This window comes from Rousettus aegyptiacus, unplaced genomic scaffold (assembly GCF_014176215.1).
Source record: "Rousettus aegyptiacus isolate mRouAeg1 unplaced genomic scaffold, mRouAeg1.p scaffold_m13_p_6, whole genome shotgun sequence".
Classification (NCBI taxonomy): Eukaryota; Metazoa; Chordata; class Mammalia; order Chiroptera; family Pteropodidae; genus Rousettus; species Rousettus aegyptiacus.
This window is the reverse complement of record NW_023416309.1, coordinates 75,571,110-75,590,395: the sequence shown is the minus strand read 5'-3', so window position 1 is coordinate 75,590,395 and position 19,286 is coordinate 75,571,110. Positions and strand designations below refer to the sequence as shown.

At 36.5% G+C, this 19,286-nt stretch overlaps 1 protein-coding gene across 11 annotated transcripts in view; it reads left to right on the top strand.

Moving 5' to 3' along the window:
* The window catches only part of KIAA0753 (KIAA0753 ortholog), a 66,119-nt gene that overhangs the window by 32,673 nt on the left and 14,160 nt on the right, over positions 1–19,286 (top strand). For 10 of the 11 annotated variants that reach the window (XM_036222013.1, XM_036222016.1, XM_036222015.1 and 7 more), the window contains exons 8-15: positions 5,321–5,547; positions 6,841–7,007; positions 8,426–8,545; positions 9,615–9,704; positions 13,271–13,349; positions 14,625–14,708; positions 17,542–17,727; positions 18,868–18,949. In XM_036222013.1, the coding sequence (XP_036077906.1) occupies positions 5,321–5,547; positions 6,841–7,007; positions 8,426–8,545; positions 9,615–9,704; positions 13,271–13,349; positions 14,625–14,708; positions 17,542–17,727; positions 18,868–18,949 (1,035 nt within the window). The remainder of the gene's footprint in view (positions 1–5,320; positions 5,548–6,840; positions 7,008–8,425; positions 8,546–9,614; positions 9,705–13,270; positions 13,350–14,624; positions 14,709–17,541; positions 17,728–18,867; positions 18,950–19,286) is intronic. The other variant, XM_036222014.1, reaches the window with a different exon arrangement.

Here is a 19,286-nt window from a genome sequence, read left to right as displayed (position 1 = left end):
AATAAGATGTCTTGCTTTTAAATGTTGCAGTGGTGTCTTTTGATGAACAGAATTCTTAATTTCACTGTAGTACAATGTAGCAACCTTTCCTGTATTTTTTTTTTTGTATACTGTTTAAGAAGCTTTTCCCTATGTCTAAGTTAAGAAGACATTTTTCTGTTATTTCCTAGAAAAAAAAAAAAGGTTATATTTTCTTCCAGACGGATATCCAGTTGAGCTAGTACTATTTGTTGAAAGGATTAATTTTTCGCCGAAGTGGTATATAGTGTCACTTTTGTCCTAAAGTAACTGTCCACATATGAGTGGGTCATTTTCTTGGCCGCCCTGTTCTCCTCCATTGATCTAATTGTTGGTTTTTATGCTAGTGTACACTATCTTAATTATTCTAAGTCTCGATATCCAGTTAAACAGCTTTGCCACCTTTTCTTCCAGAGTGTCTTGGCTAATCTTGACCCTTCTTGTTTCCATAGAAACGTTAGAATCAGAATTTGTCCGTTTTTACTCCCTCCCCGTCCCACTGAAAACATCAGTGAAAACCAAACTTGGAATTTTTATGAGGAATTGATATCTTTAGAATATTGATTTCCCAATTCGTGAACAGGGTATATCCCTCCATTTTTTTTAGATTGTCTTTAGATACTCTAATTTATAGTTTCTGTGTGTGTAGTTTTGTTCATCTTTCATTAGATTTATTCCTTGATATTGCTATTTTCAATGCTTTTATAAATGATGTCTTCTTAAAAATCTAATTTCTGATGTATAATGCTGATATATAGACGTATGGTTTTATGTATTGTTCTTGTATTTAGCAACCTTGCTAAGCTAATTTATTGATAATAATTTATCTGTAGATTATTTGTATTTTTCTGTGTATATTATCATATCATCTCTGAATAATCATTGTTTTATTTCCTCCTTTCCAATCTTTATTTCTTTTTCTTCTATAGTTTTCTGGTTTTATTTACTTGATCTGTAGATGACTCATATAAAGGTATGTTAAAGTCTCTTATGATACTTGAGATTTTCTTATTTTCTTATTATATTTTTATTCATTTTTGTTTTGTATATTTTGAAATTGTGCTGTGGTGTGCCTAAGAGTTTCTGACTGCTAAATCTTTTTGGTGGATTTTATGTGTTATTATTATTAAATATTTCTTTTTTTCTTTTGTAATATTATTCACTTTGGATTTTGTTTTGTTTGGTATTAATGTTGTTTCATCTAACTTGTTTGACATTTACTTAGAATAACATTTTCCATTCCTTTATGTTCTGTCTTCCTTTACTGTCTTTATTTTAAGAAAGTTGCTTGTAAATAGATTATTGTTGGTGTTTTTAACACTTGTAGAGTTCTATATTTAACCTAAATTTACTGAGATTAATGATACATTTGAACTTCTTCCTACCTTATTTTATGATTTTCATTTGCCAAGTTTTTTTTTCCTTTGTTGTAATTTACTATATTAATCAAGTTTTTCTTGTTTCATTTTGTTTCCTCTACTGATTTGAAAGTTAAATGTCAGTCCGGTTTTCACTCGATTTATTTCTCAATCTGCCACTAATTCTGTGGAACCTTAATAGCATATAATATACTATCTCTAACATGAATGTAGCAAAACCTAATTTACTGGATTACTATTAGATATTTTTTCACTATAATGCCATATTCTTTTTTCTTCATTGGTAGGTAGTTAGAACTAAATAGGTTTGCCTTTGCCAGCCTTTCCTTTCAGGACAAGAGTTTCTATTTGCTGTTCTATCCTCTGTGACCAGCCCAGTGTTAGGCACTTAAGTGAGAGACTCAATGAAGAGGTGCCACTGAATAAGAAAAGCAGATCATAGTAGATTAAATAGTGAGTGTTGGGGGCTCACTTGTGATACTCTGGAGGAAATGTGGAGAACTTTCCAGATCTGCAGAAAGACGTGTTTCCTAAATGAGCTAGGAGATTAGAGGTGCCAATAACTGATTAGTGAAAAATAGGAACAGTTTCAAAGAGAGAAGTTGGAAAACCTACTAATCGAAAACTCGCCATAGGAACAAATGGGAAAGCAGGAAGACAGACCACCATGGGAAAAACGCAAACCAAAAGGACCTCACTTCTAGTCCCGGCTCTGCCACTTTGTGACTTAATCTCTCAAAACCTCAGTTTTTTCATTTGTGAAATGGGGACAGTAGTCCTTATCCTATGTGATTTAGTTGTTCTAAGTAGCAAATTAGGTACTTACTAAATGCTATGAAAATGTAAGAAATTGCTTTTAATTCATAATAATCATCTCAAGAATTGGACTAATCACTGTCCTGCCTGCTGTGTTTGTCATGGTGAGACTCAAATGTGAATGCGAACTATGTTATAAACTGAAAGTTTGTGCAGATATAAGTGATAATAACCATTATTATCCTATTGCAAATTGAAGTGTGGTTATAATTAGTCACTTTGCAAATTTTATAGATTTGCTTATTGTAAGGATGTGGTACCCCTCGTATTTGCATTTTTCTTCTTTTCCTTATATGATCTGGATTTCATAAGGTTACATTTTCCGTTTCTGTTTTATATATCACTTTACCTAATTTGTCCATTCTGACTTCTACCTTCAAAAAATCATAGGGAGCTACTTGAGTAGAAAACTGTCTCTCTTGCCCTTTTCAGTTGGGAAATCTTTGTGAGCCTGATTAGATCTTATGATTTATGTCATTGTTGGCTGGTACAGTTCTTTTGCGGCTTCTGAACTGTTCTTGGAATGGGTTGATTGCATTAATATAACTTGTTGGATATGAGGATGGTGGCTCCCTCCCCACCTCCAGCAAAGTCCTCAAACTCAGCTACCCTAGAACTTGTACTGCATTTGCATGTTGATTTGTGCAGATCATAACTGGAAAGGCATTAGGACCTAGAGGTCAGAGTTGCCTTGCACTATGTAAACTTGGGGGTTAATAATTATAGATTGATGATTTAGTCATAGCATTCTTTCCTTCTTATTTATATTTCCTTGCTGTGTAACTTCCATGGCCTTGAAAAGTACCTGATTAAAGAAGAGTTGCAGGGGGATCTGAATCTGGCTCTTGAACTACTGAACGCAGTTCGCTTTTCATTATGAACGATTTAAAACAAAGAATGAAAATAGTAAACATCTGTGTATCCATCACCCAGATTTAAACAAATTTTAACACTTTTGTTTTATTTGCTTCAGAATTTTTTTTTTAGAACTAGAAATGATAGGTAGACCTGAAAAACTTTCTTTTATATTTCTCTCTCCATTCTATTCCCCTCCCTCCCTCATCGGAGGTTACTCTTGTTATTAGTATAGTATGGACCTGTTCTGGTTTTATGCTTGTACTGCTTATGTATCTATCCATAAGCAATACACAGTATTGTCACATATACGTACGTTTACTATAAATAGTGTCTTGCAGAAAGCATCACTCTGCAGTGTGCTCCCCTATCTATGTCTGTACGCCTTGTTCATTTTGACACATGCATTCTAATTTATTAATCTAGCTGTTTTATAGGTTTCCCTTGTATGAATATACCATAGTTTATTTTCACCTCTTACTGTTGGCCATTTGGGTTATTTCCAATCTTTTGCTAAACAATGATGGCATGTATATCCTTGCTCATGCTTTCCACATCCTTATTTATACTTGATATTTCACATTAAAAAGTGTCCTTCAATCTGGTAGATGTGAAATGGAACCTCATTGTTTTAATTTTGATTTTTCTGGTCATCTTTTCATGTTTTTATTGACAGTTCAGCTTTTCTCTCTAAGTTGCTAATTTCTGTCCTTTGCCTGTTCCTCTATTGGATTGTTCATTTTTCTTAATAGATTGTAAACATTTATATATTCTGGATATTAATCCTGTGTTAATTATATGCATTACAGATATCTGCTTCCAGACTTTGCCTTATCTGTTGACTTTATGGTGTCAAAAGAAGTTGTAGCTTAGTATAATTAAATTTAAACTTAATCATATTTTAATTCATATATTTGATAAGTAAGCCTTGTCTTGCTATACTTCTAAAAGCTTTAAAGTTCTCCTGTCACATTTAGGTCTTTGTTCCATTTAGAATTTAAGTGTTGCTCTGTATGAGGCAAGGATTCTGTTTTGTTTTATTCCTATGAATAAGGATAGTCTCAGCCCTATTGAACAAGCCAGTTCATACTCAGTGATTTGTCATGCTGCCTTTGTCATATCCATTTTGCTTCATTGGTCTCTGCCTGTTCCTGCTGCACTCCCACACTGCCTTAATTATTACAGCTTTATCACAAACACTACCTCTGGTAGAATAAGACTCCCGCCCTCACCCCACTCCCCACTTTGTTGTTATGCTGTGCAATTATTTGGGCAGTCTTGGGATTTTACTCTTCATAAGAATTTTAAGATCAGCCTGGTTATACCCACACACACACACAAAAAATCTGTTGGATTTTAATTGAATTTGCATTTGAAATTATAGATTACTTCAGGAAGAATTGACATCTTTACAGTATTCTTTCCTTTCATGAAAATAATTTATCTGTATCTTATTCAAGTTCTTTAAAAATACCATTGAATTTTTTCTATAAAAGTCTTGTATATCTTTTGTTAGATTTCTTTCTAACTGCCTTACAGCTTTTATTGTCAGTGTTAATGGCTTGTTTTTTTCTCTTATATTTTTCTGTAATTATTTTGAAATATGGAAATGATACTTATTTTTGTATGTTTATCTTCTTTTATCCAGAAACATTGCTGAACTCTCTTCTTAGTTATTGTTTATCTGTAGATTCTCTTGGATTTTCTACATAGAAAGCATTATCTCATCTTCAAATAAAGACAGTTTTATTTCCTTTCCCATTGCTAGTCGAATGTTGTAGAGGTCAGACTTTATTCTGTATCAAATTAGGAGACATTTAAATATTTACATTTTAGAAAAAACAATTTTGGTAGTCAGGTGAAAAAGGTGTGATTGGTGATAAAGAAAGGGTCAGTTAGGAGATACTATTATTGTAGTCACAAGATATTGCAAGCCTGACCTTGGCAGAAGGGTGGAGGTAAGTACAAGAGCTATTTTAGAATTAGGGTCCAAGAGACCAGGTGAACGAGTAAATGTGGGCAGTGAGATTCAGGGAGTTAACCATGACACTTAGGTTTCCACCTGTAGAGCTGTAGTGGGAATCATAGGATGAGGAGCACCAATCATAGGATGAGGCCATGAAACACCTCACTTTTTATTTTAACAGGGCTGGGATAGATATTTGGAGCTTATCTGTCTGTAGATAATCATTCTCACCTACTTGATTTGAATAGCATTTCCCTCAGTTTGTCCTTCTGAAATCTCCACATAGATAATTATCAACCTGATATAGAGCTTCCAGTGACTCAGAGATTGGAGAATGAATTTGATGTATTAGATGCTGATATCCTTCCAGAAGAAGCTCTGTCGATTTTAGACCAAAATGCAAGCTTCAGAGACAAGGCATTGGCTCTGGCAAAAACAAAAGCAGCGGAGAAGAGGCCTGCAACTGAGCCAGTTAGGAAGAAAGATACTCTGGCACCGACAAGGCTACAGCAAGTATGAAATTACTTCCTTCTTTTGGCCCATTTGTATTAACCTGACACTGCCCAAGGTCACATAGACTAGTACAAGATGTACTAGTCTATGGAATGTACTAGTCTATGGAATGCTAGTCTATAGACTAGCCAGGATTTGAGTTCTCAGGCATTTGAATGCAAGACCCTTGAGTTCAACTATCTAAATTAAGCTGACTTAGTTTAGCTCTAGGTTGTTTTTCTTTTTTAACAGAAAATAGCAATTTTTAATATTTTGGTAGGACAGAGCATTCTCTCTTGTCCTGGCTTGGTTAGATCCTAACTAGTTTGATAGCAAGGTCCTAATCAGGCAGGCTATTTTAAAATTGAGGGTTTTGTTTTTTTTTCTGCTTCTGATTTGAAGTGTGAAAGTTGAAGGGATTAAGATTTGGTTCCTGATAGAGATGAATATTGATATAATAACCACTCAATATTAAAAGGCAACCCGAGGTGAGTACTTTTTAATATGGCTTTGAGAGCCAGCTGGCTTGAAACTGTATTTTAAGCTTCTAAAATTTAATTTAAGGCCCTACCAGTGGAGAACTGGCCAGAAGACTACCTCCTATTCTAAATATTCTTAATGTGGTTACTGTTATCTGATGGTGCTATCTAGAGGCTTCTGTAGCAAACTGATAAAAAGATATTTAGCATTTATCACCAGATACTGCTAGATCATGGATTTGGGTCAAGTCTTTATTCCTTTCCAAACAGACTTTTATATGGGATCATCGCGAAGTTAGGATTAAGTCTATAAAAATTCAACTTGGTGATCTTCTCCAAAGAAAGCTTCGTCCTCTATAGCATTTTAAAATAGCCTGAGTCATTCTATTTGATGGCATATGCCTTTCTCCTTCATCATAATCTTCCTATATTAGCCTGTTTAATCTTCTAGAACCCCATGAAGAAATTACCTCTTATTTTACAGATGAGAAACCTGAGACTCAGAGAGGTTAAGCATTTTAACTACGAATGTTTAACAGTTTACCTTTTTTTGTTTCTTTAATTAGGAAAAAAATATATAAAGATAAATATATTTTATATATTATATATAAAGCAATGGCAAAGCTAGGGATTCCAATTTTATACCTTCTCTCCCCTCCACCCTACCAGGGTGGCTTCAGTATAATTTACACTCTCCTCCAAATTTCTACTGCAGTGCTTTCCAGTTGGTTTTTGCATGAATAGCATAGGGGCACTTGAAGTTTCAGTAACCCAGAGGCTAAAATCAGTTTTTTCGATGTCCTTTGGCTTTATAATTTATACTTATCTCTTACAGGGACTCCACAAAGCTGAAAAAGGTAGACCAACCCAATCTCACAGCAAAAGCAGGTTGCAACGAACAACAGTTTCATCCAGATTAAAAATGAACCAACAACCTGTGAAAGACGATAGGGCTCCTTGGATACCTCCAAACCCTACGTCCCCACCAGCATCTCCTAAATGGTGTGTAGAAATTCAAGGGACTGTTTGGGTATGTGATTTTATTTTTCCTCCATAGGTAAAAGTGACCTATTATTTAGAACAAATAAAGCAGCAGCCTGGGTTTCTATTACAAAGAATATCTCAATTAGGTGAGTAACACATGGTAAGTTTTTATTTAAAAACCTGACTGTGGGTAGAGTAACTTCCTGTGGGCTTCACTTCACTTGTCTCTTCACCCACAGACTCTAGTTACCTGAGGCCAGGAACTGTGTCTTCCCCATATCTGAGTGTTAAGTGCCCAGCACAGTGCCCGACACTTAGGAAGTCGTAGGCTTCCTGTAAATCTTTGCTGAATGAATGAATATTTTAAAGTAATTCTAATTCTAAGTCAAGAATTATCAAACCATATATATCTCATAGACACTGTCCTGACTGCAGGGGACAGTTAGGATAATGCAGACATGATTGCCACGTCACCCTCATTCGTAGCGCATGGAGAATGAGGAGCTAGGGAGAAAACACTGTCTTCCAGGGCCAGTAGGGTCAGTTAGGTGGAAGTAGTCTTTGGGGAATTAGTTAAAGATAAAGAGGACTCGTTTACCATTGGACAGTGCTGGAAAACACTGTAGGGAAGAACCAAGAGGTAGGATATTAAAAGGAAGGGAGCAGAAAGCAGTGATGTGAGGAGAAAAGTAAGTGAGAAGTTAGGTGGCTCTAGGGGTCTGCTTTTTGGGAGGCCAGCAGAAGACAGTGAGAAGCCTGGGAGAATGGATTCCCCTTAAGACTTTGAACGATTCGGAATAAATGGTTATGCTTATCCATCAACCGTCACTTTAAAGTTGAAAAAACCATGTCTAGAGAATTTAATGTCTTGTTTATATAGCAGGCATGGGACTTTTTCATTTTTATTTCTCTGCTCTAAATTCTGTTTTTATATATGCGTTAGTATAGAGTGTGAGCTCAGTTGGTAAGCTCATAAAAACATCAATTAGTTGAAGTTTATATTGCAAACCAAATATGTAATGGACTATCTTGTAGGGTGAATGTGCGATGGGTGAGGGAGGGGGGCTGTTAAGGCTTGTAGGCTCATAGTGCTGTATTCGGCGGTATAAAGCTACAGAATTGCTTTGTAATATGGAATGTAATTAGTGACCCAGATCTATATATTATAACATAGTTTTGAAGTTCACCCATCATTTTGTAATTGGTAATTATTTTTTGTTATTTAAAATAGTGATTGCTTCTATGAAGCAAAGAACTTCTTTCCTTTAACACTGAGCCTGAGTCCTAGAGGATCACATTTATCTTCCACTTTAGGGCCCCATTCTAGAGATTACCATTCAGTTAATGCTCTTGTCATCTCTGAGCTGTCACCTTTCAGTGAGTCATTAGATTTGGAATGAATGATTAAAAATATATACTTTTCCATTTTTTTGCAGTGCTGCGTGGCTAAAGGTGAAATCTAGCCCTAAAGATGCCACAAAAGAGCAGTCTGTCCAGCAAGAAGATACTCAAGAGGAAAGTCAGTCGAAAGGTGCTATTGAGCATGAAGCAGCTAGGTTTGTGCTGGTATTTTTCAAATCTTTGAAAATTTAAGGGCCCCTTTTACATAGATTCTAAAGTGAACTCTTTCTTCTCTTCTCTCTACATAAAGTTGGTTATTAAAATGTAAATTACTAACCTTTTCTGTCAAGCTATACAGCTTAGACAGTGAACACCTCTTGTATTCTTTTTTATTTCATTCAAAAATTGTATGTGTCAGTTGTCTACCAGTTGCTTGTTTTGTGCATGGTACAGTTGTGTGCTCTATGGAGGAGACTTTTCTAAAAAGTGTAAAAAAGACAGAATCCCAGCCTTCTGCTTGCTATTTACAGTCAATAGGGAGGACATGTCATTAGCTATAATTTAAGATAAAACATGATATATGCCCTAAAGACTAAAAGGTTAAGAACAGAGAGATTTTAGAAGGAGGACAGGATACTTCTTGTTGCAGAGATCTAAGCTTCATGGAGGGAGATGAAAAATAAATTAGGCCTGGAAGAATAGTTCTTAAATAAGGAGTGATGAGGTGAATACATTCCATAGGGGACAGCAATGAAAATAGGTCTCTGCAATTGTTCCTGCAATTATGGAAGAGCAAAAATGAAAATGGGCCATTAAATAATTTAGTAATATTCACACATCCTAAACTGCAAGAATTAAAGCCCTTCCACATACAGTAAAGTTGTTCAGAGTTAGCTTTTCCTTCCTGTTTTTATTTGACTTCATAGTGCCTTTATTGCTCTCCTAGGAGTCCATTTCTTTCTCTAAATTTGTAGCTATGGCAACAGTTTTATAGTCGAACAAGAAATCCTAAGTCCAGTGTTGACTAGTTTTCTTGAGAATATTTGTGGGCAATTTTTTGTTGTTCTACACACTAGCTAGGAGTGCTTTTGCATAGAAATGTCTTTCTACATGGAACATTACATGGAAAGCTTTACAAGTACAGAGAGATTGCATTACTTCCTGAGTCCTTCATGGAGCCAGGATTGGTGCTCTGTGCGATCCTGACTCCCAGTCTCTTTCTGTGGTAATGACACCCTGCAGGTTGAGGCAGAATTGGTCTGACTCTTTTGTACTGTCTCTTAGACTTGCTTGGCTTGATGCTGAAACTTCTAAAAGATTGAAGGAACTCGAAGAATTAAAAGCTGAAGAAATGGACAAAATGCAAAAACAGAGGTGAATATCTGTTTCTGAGGTAGAGAAAGATAAAGCAGACCTGTTCTACATCATCCAGCTATTTTAACAATTAGTCGAGATTATTTAGAGATATAGTCACACTTAGGTTTATTGGCTGCTTCCTGTTTAAAAGACTTTGAAGTTGCCTAAGAAGCCTATAATAGAGCCAAGTTTGGAGCCCCAGGGAGTCCTGGCTGCTTTCAGGAGAGTTGGGGTGACTGCTTTGTATTATCCTCTAGGCTCAGTTGGCTTGATGCTGAAACTTCCAGAAGAGCAAAGGAATTTATTAAACTCAAAGCTGAAGAGATAGATAGACTTCAAAACTTGAGGTTTGCATTTGCTTCTGAGGAAGAATACTGAATGCTTGCATATTCTAATTGGTCTAGACAGTTACCAACCAACCTGGATTATTTAGGCCTAACCTCACTGAATGAATGAATGAATGAATGAATGAATGAATGAATAGAGTACCTGCATGCCTACATGTAAATTTTGTACAGTAGTTTTGCTAGGAAATACTTCTTTCATGTGGAGTTTGAATGATAACTGAAGAAATATCTATAATTTGCCAAAATTTCTGTCTGAAAGATCAGTCTTTCATCTGTTTGTTTGTGCTGCCCTCAAAGGTACTTTTCTCTTGGCCTTAGAGAAGGTTATCATGCATGTCCTGCTCACCTGTAAGCTTAAATATAGCCTAAGGTTTTCAAATAGGTTGCCTTTTTTTCATTCTTTCCCTTAGTGTTACTCCCTAACTATAAGCATAAAGAAGTTTGCAAGAAGATTTAGTTGATGCTGTTGCTCCTGCACTTGGCTCATTTTTCTAGCTCTGATAATTCACCCTGAAGTCAAATGAACAGAATTTCCATTGCGATAGCTCTGCATTGTGTCACCAGTCATGACAGAACATTCATTCCTAGGTTAGAAGGGCGTGGCTCTATCATTAGAGGGCCAAGTGTTGTTTTTGTTCGTTTGTTTGTTTGTTTTGTCTATAGTTAACATTTCAAATTATACAATCATAGAATCTTCGAATTTGAAGGATTTTTTTCCCCAACTGATACTTCTGTCTCCTCTGGACCATCTGCACAAAGTAACTGTCTGGCATATTCATACATAGCCATTATGATAGAATGGTTACCACTGTTCAAGGCAGCCAGTTCCTCAGTCATCTCTAGCTATTAGAAGGTATGACCTTAGATTGTGCTAGAATTGAATTCCCTACAACTCCTACCCACTTGTCCTTTGAGCCATATAAAAAGCATAATTCTCTCTTTGTACTACATTTATTCCTTTGAGTGTTTTTTACTTTAAAAAATTGCACATGTAGAAGAACATATTAAATGCACATGTGCAATCCAAAATAATACAAAATGAACGCCCGTGCATCACCACCCCCAAAGCAAGAAATAGATCATTACCTCTACTATAAGAACTCCTGTGTGTTCCTCCTTGATTGCATCCCCTTTTTTTCCCCCAGGGATAATGACTGTCCTGATTCCTATGTTAATCTTTTCATTACCCTTATTCATAAAATTCATCACCTAAAAAACTGAGAGGCAAGCACAAACCTAACTAAACAAGGAAAGGGCAATGCTGCTGCCATTAGATGAAGATTCCCAAGGGGAAGTAGGCTGAACAGAGTCTGGCTTGGAATCTGACCTGAGCTTCCCTGAGAATTTTTAGGCACTTGTCCGAGGAAGCCAATGGACAAGGTCATGAGTGAGTCCTTGCAAATGTTGGGCTTACCACATTTAGGACATCTGGAAATGAACCAGGTACACTGGACTTCTGGAAGAAACCTGGCCAGGGGAGCAGTGGGCTGCCCTGTATAGTTTGTTCCATTATTTCTGAGTGGTATTCCATTGTATGAATATCCCGCAGTCTATTCATGCTCCTATGAATTAACATTTGAGCTGTTTCCCATTTTTAGTTAGTATAGGAGTTCCTTTATAGTTGTTTTACATCCTAGCTAACATTTGGTATTTCTTGTCTTTTTAATTTTAGCCATTCTGGTGAGAGAGTGGTGGTTTTGTTTGGTTTTGATTTGCGTTTCCTTGAAATCTAATGATAACGAGCACCTTTTCTAGTGCTTATTGTGAAGTATATGTTCAAGTCTTTTTTCCATTTTTTAAAAAAAATTATTGATTTTTTTAAAGAATTTTTGAAATATTTTTTAGATTCTAGTTCCTTGTCAGATATATGTGCAGCCAATATTTTCTCCTGGTACTGTGGCTTGCCTATGTGTCTTCTTAATGGTGTCTTTTGATGACTTGAAGTTTTAAATTTTGATTAAGACCAATTTATCAACTTTTAATTTTATAGTTAGTCTTTTTTGTGAACTAAGAAACTACTGCCAGTGCTAAGGTCTTAAAGATATTCTTCTATGTTTTCTACTAAATGCTTTATAGTTTTAGCTTTTATTTTTGTGTCCATGATTTATTTCGAATTAATTTCTGAGTATGAAATGAAATACCGATTAGGGTTCATTGTTTTCTTTATAGGTATATGGCTATTGTAGCACATTTCTGATGAAAGAATTGTTGAACTTGAGCTTTACCCTAGAGTCATTTGGGTGGATTGTTTGCTAAGGATCATCATGTTGGTCTTTGGGTCTTTCTATCCAGAAAGAGTTGGATCAAACTATCCAGAAAGAGTTTTCTGATCTTTCTACCCAAAAGTTAAGGATTTAGATGTCAGTGTCCTAGGAGCTGAGTTGGGGAGGAGGGCTGTAAGTCTTACCATGTGGCATTCCACATGCATACGTGATTCCCCCTTTTTGGTAGGGTACCTACAGCCTCAGCTATGATTGGCATTCCTTAGTGAAGAAACTCCTCCAGAGAATGAGCAAATAGATCTCTCTCAGAGTTGGAGAGAGAAAGTTGTCTTAACTGCGTAGTAGGGAAAGGGACCCAGGGATCTAACTTCTCAAACATCATTTGACTCTTGTCTCCATATTTAAGCCACCCTCTCCCAGCTCAACCCCAGGGCCAGAGATGCCTGGTACTACCAGTCCTGTGCCTGTTTAAATCAGCAGTGCAAATTGCGTGGATTCTCAGTTTTTCCCATTACTGGCCAAGAATTCAGCTTTCTCAAGTCAGCTAAGTTAGTTATTGCCTGTTTTCCAGCAGCATTTTTTTACGTTCTTTGTGGATTTATGTCTAACTCTGTTACTGTGGGGTTTTGAGAGAGAACAAAATTAGTTTAATTTGTTTAGTCTTCTAACCTCTTCAGTTGTATAAAGGCAGCCATTTTTTTTGAAAGGTACTGAGAGCATAACATACTTCCTCATATGTTATTCAAACCTTTGTCTTCAAAGTGGGGTCAGGACTAGTAGTGTTGTATCTCATGGGAGCTTGTTGGAAATGCAGAATCTCAAGCCTTGCTCAGACCAACCGAATCAGAATCTACATTTTAACAAGATTCCCAGGGGACTCATATAGCCATTAAAATTAGGGAAGCATTGTAGGTTTATAATCATTTGATTTTCCTCACCTGGAATGGTAAATAAATGTGCAACATAGAATATTTTCCTACTTTTAATTTTAATTGTCATTTTTATCTCTCCATAGTGTTTCTGCCACCCAGTTAGCAGACAAGGTAGAGAAGGCAGTTCTGGAGCATTTGAAGCCTCTCCTGGTCAAGGCTCAGGTAATCTAGTTCATCTCATTTGCTTGTCTTTTGGAAGTTCTAGAATAAAAAGAGTTGTTACAAAGGTCACATCGACCCTTTGTAGGACTGAGTGTTTGGCAGCTGGAGGCTGCAGTGCTTGCAGATTAGTGCTGTATGCAGTGGTCCTCAGCCTTTTTGGCACCAGGGACCATTGCTCCTGTGAAAATCTAATGCCTCATGATCCAAGGTGGTGATGCCAGTGCTGGGGAGCAGCTGCAAATACAGATGGAGCTTCGCTCACTCGCCCACTGCTCATCTCCTGCTGTGCGGCTCAGTTCCTAACAGGCCACGGACCAGTACTGGGGCTTGGGGACCACTGCTGTATAGTGTGGGAGTAGTGCATGCAAGAGCCCCTTGTGGACACCCGCAGACCACTCTACACTATTGATGTGTTTTCCATTGTGGGTTAGGGATAAAGACAAGGGGAAGAGAAAGTCCCACTGTTGAGAAAGATGATATTTTAGTTTGAGGAATGAATTTAGCTTACAGTTTCCATTCTTAATCAAATAGATCTATTGGTAATGTTAGTGTTCAGTTAACTGCTTCTACTCTAATCCTGTGCTTTTTCACCTTAGTGATTTGGAATGGTTGGCTCTATTTTCCCAAAGGAGAGAGATGTTAGGACAGCTTCGGTTCACAGACTAGTACTTTTTTGAAGATGAAATTGCGCACAGCATCACCAACAGGTTGTGCCATCCTCCTATAAGCAGTAAGCCGAATGCTGCGGCTAGACCCTGTAGATCTACCCTGTTCATACAAACAAGACTGTTTGTATGAATAGATGAGGCCACAGAAGAATCTTGTCATCTTAAATGGAATGAAATGATGTTCTGGGTTCCTGAACAGGCCACTAAATTTCTGTATCTCTAGTTTAAGAAATGTTGAATTATTATTAGACTTCACGGAAGTCTCATGAATATAGAACTAGGAGAGCACTTAGAGACCAAATCGTCCATCCTCCTCATTTTATCAATGAGGAAACTGTGGAACAGAGAAGTGGTGTAATTGCATCGAAACACACAGTTACTCCGACAGCGTTTACAAAGTTGAGGGAAAAGTGGGGCAGAAAGCCAAGATCAACACATGGCATTTAATTTTGTGATGACAGAATGCTTTGAATTGCTGCAAAAAGCCTAGTGTAGCTAAAGCTGATAAACAGTTCCACACAGAAGTTATTCTGGTAACAGAATTCATTTGTACTAATACAAGTTGTACATTTTGTTAATTCATGAACATGCTTGTCTGTTTTAATAGAGAGTCAATTCTTCTCTGGAAGCAGATACTCATTTGAAGGGTCGACCATCAGTAAACACAGAGACAGCCCAGCCTGCAGAGGAGGTGTGTGTTGTGTGGTGTGGGTATTATGACTGACACCAGTATTATTACGTGATAATGTCTTCAATTGTAAGGAAAATGATGTGCAAATTACTTTGCAAACACTAGGTTATCCTACTCAAGAAGGGTGGAAGTTGTTTTTTGTATTAATTCTTACAGTGTATATTTAGTATTATGACTCAGATCAGCCTTGCAAACAGCTCACAGAAATCTCTAGAGCCACAGGTTTTTGCCAGCGGCTCGCTTTTTTTTCTCTCCTCCTGATGACAGAATGTGGGTGCACTGTGTGACCCTGAATGTTGATGGCCTGCAGCAGAAGGCTAGCTGTCCCATTTCCTTTCATTCAGCCTAGTTTTGTTCATTACCAGCCTAATTTCCTTTATGCTCAAAGCTTTATATTCATTGTTAGGCAAGCATGTTTTGAGTGCCTAGTAATGACCAGTATCTGGCCTAGCAGAGAAGGTAACCCAAGAAAAAAAGATAACATCTGAGGAAAAAACAACAGCATATGCTGTGTTTGTCCACCGTTGTGCTCTTCCTCTGGAGGACTTGTGGTTAATATTTGTGGGAATACTTGTACCCTGCCTAGGGCTGTGAGTGGAAGGTGCCAATTGCATCTTCCTGGAGGTTGGGAAGAAGTTGCTTTATTTGCTCAGAGCAAGTGTGATGGTTCCAGAGTTAGAAGGAAGTTGGAATGAAGCTCCACCAGCCCAGTGACCTTAGGAACAGGGGGAGAGTAGATTTCGAGACTATATCCCTATTCTAATTATTAAGCAATATTTTAGCTGCAGCATATTTTCTTAATCTTTTTGATTATAAGTTTATTATACCAATATTTTGTGACAAAACCTCATCTGAGGTAAGACTAGAAGCTGAAAGCCTACAATTAGCTCTTACAGATAAGGTGTGCTATGGCTTGGTGTTCTGTGCAGCACAGCCATCAAATGATACTTCTTTTTTTCTAGGAAAAAAATGAGACTAACCTCTAATCTAGAGAGGCAACTCTATGTGGCATTTTAATATGAAAAAGGAATGAAGTGATTACAAATACTGTCAGTGAAGTAGACATGTTTAAATATTATTAAGAATGATCAGCCTTCTATATAAGTATTATACTGTAGGCATTAAATGGTCTTTAATACAACTTATTGAAAAAGAAAAGTATCCATTTGTAGTATTCTGGGCTGCTATTAAATATCAGGATTGTTTGCAAAGAGTTTCCCAGGCGGTACCACCAAGAGTTAATGTTTATAAATAACTGAGTAAAAACAAACCAAAAACCTCATTGAAGTTGGCACGATGAAGTAAAAAGAGTTATTTTGCTGTGTTAACTTATAAAAGAGCTATGGAACTGTAAGTGCAAATTCTGAGAATTCTCATTTCTAAAATGGGGGAAACATTTGCTGTACTTTATGAGTAAAATAGAACTCTTGGTAGGCTTACTTATAGACAGGATGGACAAGGTCTTGGAAGGGTACTATTATAAAATATTTGTCTATCGTTGTTGCTTTTGTCATTTTCAGAACTTGTAAATGAAATACATTTTTCCAAAATGTGTGAATTTTTTAAACTTAAAAGTTTTATATGCACATGGCTAAAAATTCAGACAGTCAGAAAAAGTGTAATCTAAAAAGTTAAACCTCACCACAGACAGATACCATCTACTGTTCTGTACCCAGCTTTCTTTATATTTTGATGATCTTTCCATATCAGCACATTTGAGACCTTATCTTTTTTAATGACACATAATATTCTTGATATTCTATTCCTCATAGATGAAAACTATTACACATGAAAATATACACATCCTAATTAACTAGACCTGTATTAATTGTTTAGTTGTCTCTAGATTTTTTGTAATTTTATTGTATTGATTATTCAACTAATTTTTATTTCTTTACGATTAGGGTTGGACATTTCTTCATATCTTTATTGGTCATTCATATATTTTCTTCTGTGAGTGAACTGTCAAAAGGTTTTTAACATTGACTATGGCACTAACCATTCATTGAGTGTCTTACTTTTTGCCAGCCACTGTGCTAAGTGTCCCATTATGCAAATGCTCGTGTAATCCTTACAACTCTGAAATAAAACTCTTATTATTATTTCCATGTTACAGATGAGATAATTGAGGCCCAGGGAGGTTAAGTAAACTTGCCTATAGTTGCAGGCATATCAGTGGGCAGAACCAGGATTCAGTCCCAGAAATATCTCATTCCAAAGCCTGACGTGATCATTTTGCCAGCAGATATTCTTTGCAAAAGCCTCTTTCAGAGGAGATTATAGACGTGTTAGAATCATATATAGACATATCTTAAAGTCAAAAGAGATACAATGTATGTAAAAATGCTTTGCAGGCTATAAAGTGCTTTGTGAATGTCAAGAATACAAGGTCAAACTCTCCTGGGTTATAGATAGAAAGTGTCAAGCAAAGACAGTCATGAACTTTGTGATGTCATGAACAGACATTTTTTACAAAAGCATTGAACCAAAAAAGAATAGATAGATTCTCTGAAGTATGCAACCTAGAAAATATTGCACATTCTTCTGAGTATAGCACAAGGAAGATATTTGCTTTACCAAGTGGCAAAACAGATAATGATGATAATTTATATGGACAATAATTGTATTACTTCATTATTAATGCTACCATTTAAATGACTGTGGTAAAAATTGTTAGCGCTTTTGATATTTACTGACCTAGGAGAAGTTTGATTGAATGTAGAAACCCTGACAGTTGGAGCACTATGTGATTGTTTCATTATGATCAGAATTCATCTTTCAGTTCCTTTATTGTCTTTGTGTTGCCTTTCTATCACCCTTCCATGTTTTGTAGGCTACTGTTGTTAATTGTGATTTCAACAACATTCATCAGCTGGATAATTTTTTGGAAGATACCACTCATGAGTTCTGGGCAGTGACTCATTCTAAGATCTTGGAGCCTGACACCTTAGCCACCTTGGGGGACAACAAGGACAGCCCATATCTGGAGACCATGATGATCCGAATGGAGGAAATGGAAGTAAGGCCTCGGGCTTCCAGCTCTGGTTGGCCCCTGGGGACTGGCCTTTGCTGAGTGCAGCTCCTCCACATGCTTCTGTAGTACTTCTGAATCACACAGTCCTGGTTTTAAATCCTAGCTCTACTGCCAACCAAGTGTATGACCTTGGTAAAGTCACTTACCCTCTGTAATTAAGTGGAGTGTTTTTAAAGATAAAATAAGGCATGAATTATTAGCACACTACCTGACAACACAGGAAATGATCATTATTAATATTCCCTGATGTCGTTGATATGTGATTCAAAAAACACCAGGACCATCAACTTCTTCATCCCTCAACCTGTAAATGCTGTTCAGGTGCCTCTTCCACCCTGCTAACATGTGATTCTACCAAATCACAAATAAGTTTACCTTCCTTAATCCCCATGGTACTATTTTAGAATGCATTTCTCAGAATTTTTGATCTCAGAGATTATTTCGATCTCAGAAAAATTCTGACCCTAGGATTGTCAAGCAGGAATTTGAGACATAATAAAGCAGTAAGTGATGTAGCCAAAGTCACAAAAAATTTCCCCCAGATCTAGGATCCAGGTCTCCTAACTCCCAATTGAACGTTATCTTTTTAATTGCACCATGATTAAATCTCATTTTGGCTTTGCCACTACATAGAAACATTAAAGAGAAGATAATTTTCTGTTACTTTTTGAAAATTTAAAGACATATAGTTTATCCTACTACTTGTATTACTTGGTTAATTTGATTTTCCCTTCTTGAGGCTGTCTAGACCAGAAATGTCCAAAATGGTAGTCTCTAGCCACATGTGGCCATCTAAATGTAAATTAAGATTAAACACAATACTCACATTTCAAGTGGTCCGTAGTTTGTGACTGACTGCTGTATTGGATATAGCAAATATAGACCATTCCATCATCACAGCAAGTTCTAGTGGGCGGCGCTGGTCTGAATTAGATTAATTAGAATAATCGCCTCATTTTATTTTAGCCTCACCTCATAAACTGATCACTTTCTAGCCTGCAGATGCTCATTTCTAGCAATGTGTCTGTATCAGATATATCTACTGAACTGTTCTTACAAGCTCTGGTTTGTAATGAAACTAATTATTTTCTCCCAAATTAAACTTTTTTTTTTTTTTTTTTAAAGAAATACCAGGAGACAGTTCGCCAAAGATATAATAAAATTGTATATACTGACCCTCATCTTTGGATGCAGGAAGAAAAAAATGGTGAGTGTTACCCCCAGTTTTTCACAACCCCAACATTATATTCTGAAAAATTTCAAAGATACAGAAAAGTCGAAAAATTCTATAGTGGACACCCATATACCTGCCTTCTGGGTTCTACAATTCATATATTGCTGTATTTGCTTTTGTCATGTATTTATCCTATATCCATCCATCAATTCGTGTTATTTTTGGATGCATTTTTAAAGTAAGTTGCAGACATTCTTACACATCATCCTAAACATTTCAACATGAATATCAGCGACTAGAGTTTAACATTTGTTTACAGCTCTTTCCTTCTGAGATAAAATTTATGTATAATAAAATGTACAAGTGTTAA